Consider the following 17,185-nt stretch of genomic DNA (forward strand, 5'->3'; position numbering starts at 1 on the left):
TCGGTAATGGGTGTGAAACTTCTTTTTGGTTGGACCCTTGGCTTTTTTAATGAACCCTTGAAAGATATTTATCCTAATATTTTCAAACTGGAGTCTAACAAAAAATGTAGTGTGGAAACCAGGTTGCACGGGAATTGAGATGGTAACTTTATATTGAATTGGAAATGGAGAGACGGCCCCAATACCTTCCTAGAGATCTCGCAATTAAATTAGCTTAACAGAGATTTGGACTCATTCAAGCTCGAAGACTGGAGCGACAAATGGACATGGAATAGTTTGGAAGATTTTTCGGTTGGGGTGGTTAGACGTGCATTAAAAAGAGGAACGGACTACAGTGGCAACTCTGTGATGAAGTGGTGCAATTAGATTCCTATAAAATGTAATGTTCATGCTTGGAGAGCCAAAATGGAGAGAATTCCCACTGGGGGGGCACTTAGAGGAAGGAATATCGAGATTGAAGACGTGTCTTGCCCTTTATGCGGTTCCAATGATGAAATGAGCAAACGTCTTTTCACTATCTGTATGGTGGTGAGCAGGATTTTACATCATATTTCTTGTTGGTGCAAAGTTGCGTCGTTTGTTGTTCATACGGTCAAAGAGCTTTTGGATATCCACGAGCATATCGGGTTGCGTGGTTTGGCGAAGATATTTTTATGGGATTATTCTGGTTAGCTGTTAGCGTATCTGGCGTGCCAGAAATGGAGTTAAATTTTCTAATAGTCAAGTCCGGGTGGAAGACATAGTGAAATTAAATCAATGGGGTTTTTGTGGATTAGTGGTAGATTAAAATCTAGGACAATTTCTTGGACTGGGTGGTGTAAGTTTGAAATTATGTAGGTTGTTCGTTTGTCCGCCCCGTTTCGTGGGTGGTGTTTTTTATGAAGTTTACTTTTTTTTTAAATGGTTACCACTATGAGGTGTGACCAGTGTTGTGGGTTGCTGACTTTATTTAGGTAACATGAAACATGCTTAATGTATAATTGATCCAAACGAAGCAAACAGGAAAACATGTATGCCTTGTGTTTCTCTGTCAGGGAGGCTGTAGTGGAGAGACGGCAGCAGTTATAGCCGAAGATAGTCAATGATGGCGGGTGAGGTTTTTGGCGGAATTAGTAGAGGGCAAGAACGGTGGATGTGAAGACGGTGAGTGGTCAGAGATGCCATTTAGTTTTGTCGAACTGCTTCACGTTTCAAATGCCATTTAGTTTTTATTGAACGGCTTCACATTTTGAAACGATTGTTGAATCCCTTTAACATGAAAAAATAGGAGATTAATCCTACTTCCAATCATATTCCGTTCTGAACCAAACACAAGCATGCAACTTGAAATACCACCAAGTCCTACAGATTCAACAAACCAAACACCTTAAGTAAAGAATTTCATTAAATTCCTCAAAACTAAAAACACCCTCATATTTTTTTTTACCACCAAACCTAACAAGTTCCAACCCTTTTAGGTGCCCAGTCACATGCAGATCCATGCGTCATGAGCCCAAATCTCAAAAGAAACCCGACAAGACGGGTATCAAAACCAAAACCAAAATCTCAATCTCAAAATCACGTCGTCTCATACAAAACACAAAATGTTGAAAATATATCACTGCCAAAACCAAGCTCTAGTCTATCAGTAATCAAGAGCCTGAAAATACAAGAACAAGAGGTACCTCCGAACCGAAAAATGGGACCATTCTAAGTACAAACATTAACTAAATATTACCTAAAACTCTTTCAAACATAATAATTAGCAACCATGGTCCACCAGCAACATTAACTGGAAATATAAACCACCACGAACCACTGGCTTTGGTGGCGGACTAACCAGCAGTAACTAAAAGAAAGCAACTCTGGTAGCATGCAACACAAATCAAAAAATTAGTCATCCAGATAATAATAAGATCCAGCAAGTTTCTGTTCCCTGTCCTTTGTTGAATTAAGCTTGTTGATTCTTGGTCGAAAATTAGTTGGGTCCCGCCTAAATGTAATGGTGAGATGCTGTAACACATCAAAAACAGTCAACAAATAGCTGCATGAAAATCGCGGAAAATTGGGAAGTAAATAAAGCCAAAACCCCATCTTGAAAAAGTAAGACCGACGCACAAAACAGAGATTATAAAATGGTGTACCATGAGTTCACTGTTATAAATGTTTTGGGTCAAGAACGGTAACTTTCAGGTAAGGCCAGCTAACTTAGTTTGCTAATGTATTAGATATGCTTTTAAAAAATATATTATTGGTACAAATATAATTCCTTAATGTAAATCAATTTAGAAGATTGTATGAAATGTTTACCTGTTTCGTTTTTATATTTTTACCTGATTTACCCACTTTTATACAAATAGATATTTGACAATTCTAGGTCAAGAGCACAACCAAACTGGGACTGAACGTACCAAACAAAAAAACACAATTATAATTAAAATCCATCCCCCAACAAAAAAATTGTTTTTACATTTTTTCCAAGCGTTCTTAAAGCATCTAATATGAACACTTCAAGACGCATAGACGCTTACTGAAGCATGATGGTAGAAATCTACTAATATGCAAATTCGAATAATTGGTATATTTGATTTTAATCGAGTATGGACCCAACCAAACAATGAACAAAATTAAACATGATTGTAACAGATTAAAAATCCAGTCAAATCAAGAACGAATTATCTGACATATAGGTTCAAACATAGAAATACGGGTGTAAGAAAAGCAATTTCTTTTTTATCCTATAGATGAGAAAAAAAAAAAGATAGGAGTAGCAAGTTTGACTAATTTATGGATAAACGGGTCAACTAGGTCAATTATGCCGCTTTAGGAAAACACAGTTAAAGTAATAGTCAGTGTGAGACTTACCGATAAGAAGAGATTCATTCCAGTTAATAAAGACTGAGGTGCATTTGCAACACAATCAACAGACGGTGTCCCTTCATAAACGATCACCCTATCTGCTAGATAGGTTGCCATTATGAAATCATGTTCAACCACAAATGCAGTCTTCTTAGCATGTAGTATAAATCTTTTTATAACTTTTGAAGCTACTATACGCTGTTCAGAATCAAGGTAAGCACTTGGTTCATCAATCAGGTATATGTCAGCAGGCTGCAATCAAAACAACAAGCACCAAATAAGATCATGAAGACAAAGTTCAAAAATCAGAAAGATTACTAAAAGGGTGCCCGCGCGATGCGACAGGGAACACAGACATTGCTAGGCTGTGCATTGTCCGGTTGGTTCGGTTATTATTCTCAACCGAAACCGAAGTCTATTTGATGAATCAAACCAAAACCGTTAATCTAACCTCATAAACCAAATTGATTAACTGAAATACAAGAGCTGAAAGTATAAAAGCTAGAAATATATAAAAATATGAATGGTTCGATTCGGTTCCATTAATTTTGGTTAGACGAGGGTACAAAAAAATCGATAACCAGTTTTGGTTAAGGTGGGTTTCGGTTAATCGGTTTTCAGTTAATTCAGCTTTTAGTTGATTCGGTTGGGTTTCGTCTGATTTCAGTTCGGTTTCGGTTAACGATTCAGTTATTGCTCACCCTTAGACATTGTTAATTAAATAGCATATCAATTTTTGTAATTAAAAAACTATAGCAATATTATACTCAAATTAAAGAGAATAAAATGCTTGTTTTTATGGTGTAATTTTTAAAAAAAATATATATTAACATACAAAAAAGTTATGCGTCAGGGTAGTTAGTTTTAATAGGGTGATAAAGTGCAACTACTAACTAGTTATCTATAGTTTTGTTAAAGATGAGGGAACTAAAGTGTAATTAAGGGATTAAAGTGTGATTTGTGTTTGGAAGACTAATCTACCCTCATTTTATGTTGTACCTTATGCATTAAAACAAAAAAAAAGTTTTTAACTTTTGGGTATCTTAAAATACCCTTGTGTTATGCAATATATATAGTATAGATACAAATAAAAAAAGAAAGGGAAAACAGAGAATTAACTACCTTGCCAAGACACAAGCACAATGCAACTCTTTGCAATTCTCCACCAGAGAGATTGACGACTTCTTGATCCATTAGTTGCTCGATTTGAAGAGGCTTCATCACATCGGAAACAAACTGGGGATGCATATATGAGTCACGAATCTTCTGATGTAGTAAATGCCTAACTGAATGAGGAAATTTGGGACTGATCTTTTGAGGTTTGTAAGAGACATTAAACTCGGGTATCTCCGTCTCAGAACCTTCCACAGTATCAGGTTTCAGTATACCAGCCTACAATATGATGAATACTATTAAGGCTTATTACAAATGAATCGGTCGATTCACGTTATGTTCCATCCTTAACAGATCAAACTAGTAAAATAAAAGAAAATAAAAAAAAGCATAACAGAGAACAGGTCAACTGTCTATTCTTTTTAGAGAGATAATGTCTCACCAGCATACGAATAAACGTTGTCTTCCCAGTTCCATTTTCACCAAGCATTACTATGATCTGAGAGTCGGTGAATTCACCCTCAGCCACTTTAAGTTTAAATCCACCTTGAGTTTTAGTCATAGTGGGGTATTTATAGCGTGCATATGTTTCAATTTCTTCAGCACTCTCCTGTGGTGTCTCAGCTACCTATTTCCCAGTTCAAACGCAATGAATGATATTGAAGATAAAATTATGATCATAGTGATAATAAAAATGTTACCTTAAAGGTAAGAGATTCATCGCGAAAACGAAGGTTTTCTGTGGGCACATACCCTTCCAAAAAGATATTAATTCCTTCTCTGACAGAGAAGGGTAGTGTCACAACACCATATGCACCAGGCTTCCCATAGAGGCAGCAAATGAAGTCGGATAGATAATCAAGCACACTTAAATCGTGTTCCACAACAATCACATAGCTGAAATTGAGATTAAACTATATTATTAGTATTAAACATCTTAACATCATAAATAGAGAATAGAGAGAATAAAATTCAAACCAATAACTTATAAATGGGTCAATTCAGGTTGTGCTCTATCTCAAACGGGTCAAACTGAAAAACGTTAGCAAAAATAAGTTTGTGTGTCATACAAGTTAAAAGTAACACCAAAGTTTATTTCTAATGCATTCAACATCCTATTTAATTTTTCCAAAAAAATTGATTATTATTGTTGTAAGAGATTAATAGTGTATTTGTAGTCATAATCTGCATTAGTTATTGTTAAAAACATAGTTATCGATAGCGACAAATAGCGAAAAGGCACCTATATGCTATGTAGCGATAGAGACAAAATAGTGCCCGCTATTACGTGTTTGGCGATATGGTACTTAAATGTTTAAAAAATAAAAAATATCTATTTATAATTTTTATGTATATATAATGTTAATTTTATAGTTTTTATGTATGATCTTTATAAGTTTAAGTATTTTATGTAAGCTAGTGAAAATAGAGAGTGTTCAATGTTAAATGTTAAAATACACAAACTAATTTTACACTTTTTATGTAAATTTTTACAAGTTTTAGGGACTAAATGTAAACTAGTGAAAGATAAAGGGGTTAAATGTTAAAATACAAAAGTTATTTAGCCCTAAAACGCAAAATCACGCAGCCACTCTTCTTCTTCCTGGTTTCTGGCAGGTATCCGGCAGAAATTGCAGCACCGGAGCCGGAATTCATCGTCAGAATCCCGCTATAATCACGCTATGGAGTCGCTAATTAACAGATTGTGAGGTATGTGCGATACATTACGAAGCGCGCGATAGCGAACGCTATCTTCGCTATCAATAACTATGGTTTAAAAAACCTTAAAATGGACAAAAAGGTGTGTAGGTCAAGCTATCCACAGAAAAAAATGCACCGTATCAACCTTCACCCATTTTGACCCAAACTCTTTTTGACTTTTACCCAGCCTACCTGACCACCAGCCATCTTGCCACCTCCATTCATAAACCAGAAAACCAACTGAAGAATTGCAAATATAAGTACAGTAACCTGTTAGGTCTAAGCAAAGATCTGATAACTTGTGCAGCCTTAAGCCTTTGTTTGACATCAAGATAACTTGAGGGCTCATCAAACATATAAATCTCAGCATTCTGTATGGCAACAACAGCAATCGCAAACCTCTGAAGCTCTCCACCTGATAAATCTCCAACATTACGATCAATAACCTGATTCAGCTCAAGATCAACACAAAGCTCCGCCTTCACATCTCTCTCGTCTTTCTGGTCAAGTACTTGTCCAACATTCCCTTGAACTGCTTTTGGAATATGATCAACATACTGTGGTTTTATAATTGCCTATGTTAACAGGAAAAAAAATTACTTAGAACATAACATATAAATCAAATTAAAATAGTCCAACAAAAGCACGGATTGCATGTGTGTATGTAGAGTTGGACATCCGTTTAGATCAGCTTCGAAAAATAAAAGCACCTTTAGATTATCTTCAAGGATGCGTGTAAAGTAGTTTTGCAACTCAGATCCTCGGAAGTAAGTTAAAATTTCTTGCCAATCTGGAGGGTTCTGGAAAAGTAGTAAAGCACTAGTTAATACCAAACCCCAACAAAAAAACGATTAACGATAGGAGGATTGACAGATTTACATTAAAACGACCCAAATTGGGTTTCAATTTTCCAGCCAAAACTTTGAGAGCTGTAGACTTCCCGATTCCATTTGTTCCAACCAAGCCAAGAACTTGCCCGGGTCTTGGGACCGGCAACCTGCGATTATAAGTTTTGGAAGTCATTGTTCGATAGAAACAATTGAGGTAATAAAATTGGCGGATCGGACTAGTTGGATTACAATTTACAAGTCAAGTCAGGTTGACCTAAAACAGTTTTTGTGCAAGGTTTCATAAATCTTGTAAATAATTAGTGTGTCAACCGATTTGACCCAACTAATCCATCCCCTTTTAAGCTAATATTTAGAGTAAATTGTCATTTTCGTCCCTCTGGTTTGGCCATTTATGTGACATTCATCCAAAGGTTTGTTTTCCCGCATCTGGGACTCTTCGTAGTTTCAAATATGTCATTTTCATCCCTGAAGGCCAAACCTCGAGGGACGAAAATCACAATATATTGCCAAACCTCAGGGACCAAAATGGCAAGATTCTGAAACCATGAGGACCCAGATGCGGAAAAACAAACCTTTAGATGAAAATCGCAAAAGCGGCCAAACCTCAGAGACGAAAATGACAATTTACTCTATTATTTATTATTTTGTTCGTTTGATCTGTTAAAAATAAAACATGAGCCGAATCAACCCATTCATAACTAAATGGGCTGGAGTTGCCACCTATTGTAAATAGTAACCTGTGTAATTTGAAGGTGTTGGCGCCATAACGATGAGTAGTATCTTTATCCAAATCTTTTGGTAAATTAATGATCTCAATTGCATCAAATGGGCATTTCTACATATTCAAAAGAAACAATACCATGCTCAAGCCGCGTTTAATGTTGGTGAGAGAGAGCAATACAAAGTAAAATCACATGGTACACAAACCTTAACGCATATACCACACCCTATGCAAAGCTCCTCAGAGATAAAAGCCATCTTAGATGAAGAACTGACCTCAATACATAGCTTACCTGCAAAACGTTAAAGAAAATTGAATACATGACCATAAAAGGTCTTTTGACATATCAATCTTGGATGAATAACCGTCAATAGTAATAAACTGACATAAATTCATTGTGATTGTAGTCAGAGTCGCAAAGTGCACTTAACGTGCAAAAGATTGGCTTCGTCTAAAAGCACAAGGCACAGAATGACCACACACCCAAAACAAATATGTGCAGTAATTTAATGAATTAAAGTATATGTTTAATAGACATGTAAAATTTAAAAATTAATAGCACTACACAACTATAATATAACTACTAGAATTAGCAATTAGAATCCTCTGATTAATACCATATAGAAAAACAATTCACAAAATTCAGCAACATCAATGTCATTGTGCATCATCACCATAGCTGTCGATAGCGAATAGCGACAAGGTACCTATATGCTACGTAGCGATAGCGACGAAATAGCACCTGCTATTTCGTGTTTAGCGATAAGGTAGTTAAAAATTTAAGAAATAAAAACTAGCTATTTATAATTTTTATACATTTATGTATCAATTTATAAGTTTAAGGACCAAATGTAAACTAGTGAAAATAGAGGAGGTTAAATATTGAAATATACATGCTAATTGTAAATGTAAATTCTTAAAAGTTTCAGAGACTAAATGTAAACTAGTGAAAGATAAAGGGGTTAAATGTTAAATTACATAAAGTGATTAACCCTAAAAAGCTAAAACCATAGTTGTTAAAAGCCATCGCCTCTTGCGCCTAGGCCCATTTTTCAAGTGAGGCGAGGCAGTTGCGCTTTAAATCAAGGAAATTGCGCTTTAACTCTCCAGGTGATGGTTCAGGCGCACATTCCGGCAAAATTCCTAGATTCCGAAAAGTTTCGGGCTAAATTCCGACAAGATTCTAGCCAAATTTCTACTTCTAATCAAGGAAAACTACTTTTCTACACTAATACACTAATATTTTGGTACTAATTAGATGATATAAATGTTACATAATAGACTTTGTTTATTTTATTTGAAGAATAGTATTCTTTTTCTAATACATAATATATTTTTTAAATTTTTTTCATTATGCGCTTTATTTTTCTCAGGCCCTCGCTTTTTTTGCGCTTTGCGCCTAGGCCCCATGTTTTTTGCGCCTTGAGTGCGCCTAGTGCCTTTAATAACTATGGCTAAAACGCAAAAAACATGCAGCCGCTCTTCTTCTAGGTGTTGGGCGACTAGGTGTGGAGGCCCAATCAAGGGAGGGCGGGCGGCCCTAGCCTTGGGTCGGCCCTCACGTCTTATATTTGGCAGTTAAATTTTGGGATTTAACTTAGCCGGCCCTAGTTATCTCTATGTTGGCTTGGGCCTAACTTGGGGATTAAGTTTCCTAACCCTAGATTATTGCTTTGTACTTGTAATTCTTTGTAGCACCCAAATAATAAAGAAACCCTAGTTGCAGCACAAGCACAATGGATGTAGGTCAGCCGACCGAACCACTCGTGTCGTTTATTGCTTCCGTGTGCGTGTTTCGATCCTAACACCAGGTTTCCGGCAAAATTGCAGCACCGGAGCCAGAATTCGTCGTCAGAATCCCGCTATAATCACGCTATGGAGTCGCTAATTAACAGATTGCGGGATATGGGCGATACGCTATGAAGCGCGTGACAACGAAGAACACTTTCTTCGCTATCGATAACTATGATCATCACCAAAACTACTTAAGCCTTCATTCTCATATTTATTTGTATGAAGTGTTTCAACTTCACCTTTTGTGTCTTCTCCAAGTCAACCATCCTCTTCTGATTTCACTGATGTTAAATTTGTGAAAACATCGTCGTTGCCTGTTCAGTACATTGTCTAGTACTCCTAAGCTCTGCAGCCCACTTGTATTTGCTAAATCAAGCCATGTCACGGACACGAATTATCATCAACAAAAACCAACCCTTCTTGGTCCACTGAAACCATCAATGATCAATCGCATCCAAATAGTTGTATGACAACCACTAGGCCTTGCCGCTTCATGTGCTCTAGTCGTTCGATCGTTCCTATACTTAAAACAGCATGAGCTACTGCAGTTGCCCCGGATTAAGACACTAGACGAGAATAAGAAAGAAAAAGGAGAAAGGAACTTTAGGGCTATAAAAAACTAAAGTCCCAAACAAACAGCATTTGTGTTAAAACCTAATAACAGATGATTGGTTAGATTTCTAAAATGATACAAATCAAATCTCCTAAGCCTTGCATCGCCCAAAGTCACACGCCTTGTGCACTTTGACTGCTATACATAGATCATCACGCTATCAGTTGATGATTCTTTAAGTGATGCCGATAGTTAATACATGTCAATTATGCATAGATTAACACAGCATCAAGGGTAATGTTAACTGATTAAGAGATTTATTTTAGTGATATAATAATGTGATTTTATTTAGTTGTAATCAAAGATTCTGTGATTGAATATCAATTGGTCTTTATAGAACTGATGTTGATGTTTGGCATAATCTGTTGATGTTTTAGTAGAAGCTATAATTTACCATCAATGCCTATTCAGCCCTAGCCCATATAAACATATTTGCACACGCCTTACCTTGTGCCTCATGGTGTGCATAATACCTTACCAACCTGGTTTAAACAAAAGCATGAAGGGCTTCAAGACATTTAGGTCCCAGCTTCACGTATGTGAGGCATTCAGTAAAAAATTACTAAAAATTTAGTAATACATGACAAATTTTGAATTCTTAATCCCTGATCATAAAACATACTTAAAACATTAAATACAAAAACGAGAAACATAACACCTGAAACTATAAACATATACAGAATACATTGTCAGGATCAAAGTGGTATGCGGAGTGGAAGGGAATTAACACACACAAATAACACAAACAGATTAACAAGCAAACAGAATACAAAACGACACAATTAACTTACAAATGAACCCATTAGTTAAATTAAAGCCGGTCCCAATTGACTTCTAATATCGCCCCAGGCCCAAAGGCCTTCACTAAACCCAACAAACACAGGTGGTTAAATAATAATAAGTCAGTGAACAATTCATAAAACTAATCCAACATCAAAGTTAGTTGCTACATGTTCTTTAAATCTAAACCACTTTTAGGATAACCAAAAATGCATCTTTGGTATATTTAGTAAAGATCAAATCTCGATTTTTTTAGTATGAGATAAAACTCTATTTCTTATTCTTGAACCAGAACTCCACCGATCATGAAGCACTCATGTTCCAATTATAAATGCAGTCACTTACACCAGAGAGGTATAATTACCAACAAGGATATATGAGCATAAGTTATAAAATGTCTCCATAAAAAACGAACAATAGATCGGCTATTACATAATTGAAGATATAATTCTTACCAAACATAAATTCCATAACTGAAAACTGATTACATCTTTCCGCCTACTTATACCCTTCTAACTTGGATTCCGGTCATCTTTTACAAGCAAAAAGTTCTTAAATTAAAAATAACTAAGGCGCATAGGCTTGCTCTTTAGAGTTTAGACCATAGTTATTAAAAGCGTTAAGCGCACTCAAGGCGCATAGGCCTCGCCTGGGACCTAGGCGCAAGGCGCAAAAAAAGTGTGGGCCTGAGAAAAAAAAAAAGCGTACAACAAAAAAAACATAAAATATTTTTATATAATAGAAAATTAATATTAATACTATTCTTCAAATAAAATAAACTAAAGCTATTATATAACATTTAATATCGTCTATTTAGTACCAAAAGTTATAAAATGCTAGTTTATTAGTGTAGAAAAGTAGTTTCGTTAGATAAAAGTAGAAATCTAGCTAGAATCTTGCCAGAATTTTGAGAATTTGGCCGAAAACTCTCAATAATCTAGGAATCTCGCCGAAACCTGCGCGTGAACCATCACTTGGAGAACTAAAGCGCAATTGCCTTGACTTAAGGCGCAATTGCCTTGACTTAAGGCGCAATTGCCTCGCCTCGCTAGGAAATTGGGCCTAGGCGCAAGAGGCGATGGCTTTTAACAACTATGTTTTAGACTACAAAAGGAAAGGGGTGTACAGATTGCACTCTTGAGGCGCAAAAAGCGCACATAAAATCGGCACCAGGCGTGCCTTTCATACGAAGTAACATTTTGTGCGTCAAAATGTTGTACATATAGCTTTTTAAAGGTGTACATATAGATTATTTACATATTAAACCATATATAGTGCTTCTTCATGTCTAAACTTCAGATAACTAATGCTAGAAACCAATAAGAATTAATAAATGTTTATATAATTAACTTACGCTTCGCATACAAAAACCAAAGCAAAAACACATTTGAATCCTATTTCCACTCTCACAGCAACAAAGAGGAGAAACTCATTAAAATTATAGCAGAAATCAATCAGAGATGAATCCAATACTATGTCACTTAGTAAATCACTCTGGATCCAGAAACTTGAATATCAATACCTACTTAGAAAAACTAAACCCTATATATCATCAAAAACAAACCCTAGGCAAATCAACATATAGTAACAAAGCAAATCTATCATATATCATCAATAAAGCAAAAATATCAATTCAAAACAACCATAAGACAACAAATGACAAGTTCATAATCCAAAATCGATACAGAATCATGCAATTTTACCAGTTTTAACAACAGGGCAGCTTTTCTTGCATTCCTGGCGACACTTCTTCGGCTTGCAACGATCTTCTTTGAGGATGGCGATACGCGTCAATCGATCCGCCATTGATGAAACGATCGAAAGTTTGAAGTTGGGAGGAGTGTAGATTCGGCGTGTGGCTGGAATTACGAGTAGAACCAGCAGAAGTAGTACGCACGAAGAGCTAGGGTTCTAAGGAGGATTGCTGTTAGTTTGGGATTTGCACGAGTGGTCCCTCAATCACATCATATATAACACTTTTTACCCATTGTATGTAAGAGAAAATCACCACACTTAAATAACACTTTTTACTTTTTACCACGATGAAATAGAAAGTTTATTTTGGCTAGAAAGCAATAGAATTATGGCATGTGGCAAAATTTAAAATAAAGAGGAAGGCTATTTTAGTCGATTTCATCCAATTTCCTCCCTTCTTCTCTCTATAACTTCAAAACCCATCATCTTCAACCTTTTCTTCACGTTCTATCACAATAATCACTACATTATAGTGCGATTTTCGTTACCAATCAATGATTCAAAGCCAATTTTCCAGCCAAAACTAATCACCAATTCGGACAACCCAGTGGATAACCCGGATGACCCGGAATTCTAAGGTAAATCACCTTCTAATGAAAAATGCTGATGACCCGAGAGAAAATGGTAAACCAGGATTGGCTTATTAACTTCCTCCGCACTCTTCATTACAATCAAACCCTAAAAAAATCCTCTGCGTCTCTCTCTCAATACCATCGGCGACAAGGTTCAATCGGATTCTTTCTTTCATCATTCAACGTATTTCAAGAATCTAAACTCGACGGTAATCGCTATTTTGTGGTTGGATTCTATTATTTTGTCTTTCGATTGGTCTGATTTCGTTAACTGTTGAATGATAGTTATGTTTTTAATCGACGATGATGTTATTTAGGGTTTATAATCGTTCTTCATCGTCTGATTTTGATAATGCTTGAATGTTATGTTGGTACTGAGTTTTTACAATGGTTCTTCATCTTCTGATTTTTCGATTGTTCTGATTTTCTTAATAGTTGAATGATTGTTAGGTTTTTAAACGACGGTGATGTTATTTAGGGTTTATAATCGTTCTTCATCTTCTGAAGCTTGAATGTTATTTATGTTTAATGTTATGTTGGTACTGATTTTATCGTTCTTCGTCTTCAGATTTTTTATAATGGTTGAATGTTATGTTGGTACTGATTTTGGACAAAGATTCCTTATGTTTTGATTTTTGTTAATGCTTGAATGTTAATTAGGGTTTATAATCCACTGCGATTTTTTTAAATCTCTACTGAGTTTCAATTTTATAGTGTTTATTGAGATTTGTATTGATATTTATCTGTACGAATGGTTCGAAAACCTTTATGTTCTTTGTTATCTGTCTTCTTAGCTGATTTTATGAATTGTTGATTACTATTGTTTCAAGATTCTTATATTATTATGCTTGAATGTTATTGAGTATATACATTGTTTATTCTTATATGTTTTCAGATTTGTATGGATATTTGTTTGTAATACTTCTTTTCATATTTGTATTGAGTTTTTCTACTGACAAAGTTTATTCTGATATCATAAACTGAATTATTTTTTTTCTTTTGTGTCTTTGTGGTTTTCAATGAATGGTATACTTTGAAAGTTAAGATGGTTTATGGATTTGCTTGATATGTTTGGGACAACCAACGGAAATCTATGGTTAGTATTCATCTGATTTATTATACTAAACCATATTGATTTGTTGTAATATATTGTTTATGTTGTAATCTATATTGTTTCCATGTTCAGATGTTGCCTTCGGAGTTCGGACTATCAAGTGTGGATTAAAACATTTAACTATCCCGAGAAGCACGCGGTTATAAAGACTCTAGATGGAAGAAGCATTGGGTTACTTTCACATCTTTTACTTTTATCAAGATATTGCTCCTGCACCTTCATAATACTTCTACTACAAAGCTGGATGTTTTAAAGATAGAGAGGATTGCATGGTACTCAAACGTAGGTTTATTTTAATTTCATTTAAAATTTAATTAATTAAATGTATTCATACTTAATAAGTAAGTACTTTGTAGTCTTGAGAGTTCACTAGGAGTTTGAGATACTCTAAGAAAACACTTGTAATAGCTTAGTTTGAAGAGAGAGAGATAGAGAAAGAGGGAGATAGAGAACTTGTAATCAACAACCTTCATCTAGTTGTTTGATTCTTACACCTGATTCACCATGATCTTCCCCATGATCATTGTTTGTGGACAAGTTACTATGGCTATTTTTGGCTAAATTTCTAGTGTTTCTTAGGTTGTAGATAAAACTTAGTATGAATTAAATGTTTATACTATAGAAAAGTGGTGTGTTATGTCTTTGATAATTCTCTCTACCCTTCTTCTTCGTTAATGAGGCTTGAGATCTGGTTTTAGTCCTTGATCTTATTGGTGTTCTTGATAAACTTAGTGGTGTGAAGCCTATTAGCACACTCATGATGTGTGATAACCGATATACTAATAGGGGGATCCCATTTTGGTAGAGGTTAACCCATTTGTGGAAACGCATGTTGTGATCAACCCTCACTTATCAAGGATATCATTGTTTGCCTGCAGAGTTTATATGTCATGCTTCAATGATTATCTAAAACGTGGTTATGCGACTTGTCTAACATGGTCTATATGTTAGGCTTGGCACAGACCAAGAGTTGGTGAACGCATAATAAGGATCACAACTAAAAGGATCACAAAGTATAGTGTTGTAGAAGAAGAAGAGTTGTTGGATGTCTTAAACCCGAACTTAGTTAAATTCTCATTAAAATGAGTCTTCTTCTAAGCAATGACATTGAATTAACTTTAAATTAGCTCTAACTCTATTCTAACCTCATATTCATAATTTGTGAATTTGATAGAAAGCTTTAACATGGTCTTTTTCTTAAAACCACCACACCACTTGCCAATATCCTAAGTATAATTTATCGCAAGTGGCGTCGAAAACCCCAAGCAACATTCTTCGTGCTCTTGATATTCTCTAATAATTCGGTATCAGTTTTATTTCCTAGTTGCTTTTATTTCCTGGTTTGAAATACAAATTAACAAACAATCAAAAATACTTAATTAACTAGTTGGTAATTTAAAGTTGAGTAGAAAATTCGTATCCTTTAGGTTCGATATTTGGTTCTTACATAGACTTTATTACAAATGATATGTACATTTGCTATTATGTGCGTTTAGTCTAAGTAATAATCATTTATTATAAATTTAAAACTAGATAAATGTGTTTAAAAGTTATTATATTAATGCACCTAATCGTGCTAACAATTACTAAAACTAACACATCTAAAACACACATCGGTAACTTAGGGTCGGGATTGTGGAATGTTAGACTGATTTTGGTAGAATACTCCTTTAACTCGTGGACTTTGTATCCCGAGAATGCTTCGACAAACATCGTGATTCGTCCCTTCCATTTGATGCTATATTCTTTCTTTCTTTCTTTATTTTGATGTAAATTTATAGAATGTAAACAATGAACACCGGTTATATTAATGTTAATTGCATCGTGAAAGTTTGTTATTAATATGTTAAAAACGACTAACCTTTTCGCCGAGGTGTTACAATTGATCAACTACATGTGTACTATAAAAGATATATATAACCATGGGTGAACCCATGGTAGGATTAGTTCGCGGTAACAATATGTTTGTACAGGAAATGGTATGTTAATTGTACTATAAAGTCGGTATCAAAGCCACATGTTTAAGCAAATTAGATGCTTGTAGAAGTAGGTAGGCTTTAACCGAAATTTCGTTAGAGTATCTACGGATAAGAAAAATAGGTATAGGATTTATTAATTCTATGATGTGCAGGATGGCGTATAGTAGTAATAATTGTCAGTATTTTCCCGAGGGTTACTTTGGAACTACACCTGTTGGTTGGACAACTTCTACGGGAACCAAAGCAAATCCCATCATAATTAGTGTTTATTCGAACGACGTTTCTTACTACCCAGCGGGCGACTCGAGGAGATGAGTCCGGATATGATGGGTGCCCATATTTGAGTAATTGGTGATTTAATACCCCACCGTTAGTCAACTAGCAACCAACAACTGAGGCATGCCCAAGTTTATCTTGCAAGCCAAGGATGCGTGTTAGAGTTCCTATGGAGTTTTTTTAAGATGCCCACAACGGCAGATCTGGAAGAGATATATCAAAATATACCGGCGGAAAATGACAATATTCATGGGTCCTTACTTGGAAGAGCCAACAACATATCAATGCCCATTGGTCGGCAAGGCCATTGTATCACGATATGATGACTGGCTGTCGGGAGCCACTTCGGGGCGGATCTACGTGGGAGCGAGGTGTAGCCCAGGATACCTCTCAACTTTTTTGGCGAAGTACAATTTTTTATCTCCGTTTTCTTTATGAATGATACCCCTGAGCAAAAACTATGATACTCCTAAGAATAGGTGAAGATGAGATAAAATGAAATTTTCTGGTAACAAGAAACTAAAATTCCGGTAGACAAAGTTGGAGTTGCAGCCATCAGCAACTTGGAGAAGATGAAGCGAAAAAGACAATAATTAATATGTTGACATATTTTGAATCCCAACCCAACTGTACTTAGACTATCCACTATGGTGACTTAACCCAACCCAACCTTTTATTAAAATATAATATATTTTTGTTCCATTTACACAACCCAACCATACTTTTATTTTGACACACATTCACAAACCAATCCAACCCAATTTTTTATTAAATAGATAGCAAATGGTTAGTTTTATTGTATTAAAAATAATATTAATAGTTTATTTAAAAAATATAAGTGTTATGAATAATTTGTTCGGTGGATGACAACTAGATGCACAGTAAAAGCGCACAGTAAGGAAATAATTCATTCGAATTATTATTTATAGGTCCCACCAGTTTTGTTTTTATTTCTTTTCTTTTCTATATAACATTTTGTTTTCGAAGAGAGCGATACATATAAAAATTGTGTTGTCTACTTGTCTGCATGGTTGCAAAAGTCGTTAGGCGCTCCCTAGTCGGATTCGGGAGTACTCGG

At 35.4% G+C, this 17,185-nt stretch overlaps 1 protein-coding gene across 1 annotated transcript; it reads right to left on the reverse strand.

The window, feature by feature from the left end:
- Positions 1-1,525: 1,525 nt before the first annotated feature.
- Positions 1,526-12,399, reverse strand: LOC110873131 (ABC transporter E family member 2). Its single transcript, XM_022122053.2, has 11 exons — positions 12,115-12,399; positions 7,431-7,516; positions 7,241-7,338; positions 6,532-6,649; positions 6,363-6,452; positions 5,923-6,227; positions 4,653-4,848; positions 4,394-4,579; positions 3,961-4,230; positions 2,845-3,090; positions 1,526-1,992 (listed from the first exon to the last, which is right to left on the reverse strand). The coding sequence occupies exons 1-11, from the start codon at positions 12,215-12,217 to the stop codon at positions 1,873-1,875; spliced, it is 1,818 nt and encodes a 605-aa protein (XP_021977745.1). The 5' UTR covers positions 12,218-12,399; the 3' UTR covers positions 1,526-1,872.
- Positions 12,400-17,185: the final 4,786 nt, after the last annotated feature.

This window comes from Helianthus annuus, chromosome 8, assembly GCF_002127325.2.
Source record: "Helianthus annuus cultivar XRQ/B chromosome 8, HanXRQr2.0-SUNRISE, whole genome shotgun sequence".
Classification (NCBI taxonomy): Eukaryota; Viridiplantae; Streptophyta; class Magnoliopsida; order Asterales; family Asteraceae; genus Helianthus; species Helianthus annuus.

Coding starts and splice junctions, on each gene's coding strand:
- LOC110873131 (XM_022122053.2), bottom strand. CDS start 12,217: ATGGCGGATCGATTGACGCGTATCGCCATCCTCAAAGAAGATCGTTGC. Junction 7,339..7,430: donor GGTGTGGTATATGCGTTAAG/GTTTGTGTACCA, acceptor TTGAATATGTAG/AAATGCCCATTTGATGCAAT. Junction 1,993..2,844: donor GAATGAATCTCTTCTTATCG/GTAAGTCTCACA, acceptor GATGTGTTACAG/CATCTCACCATTACATTTAG.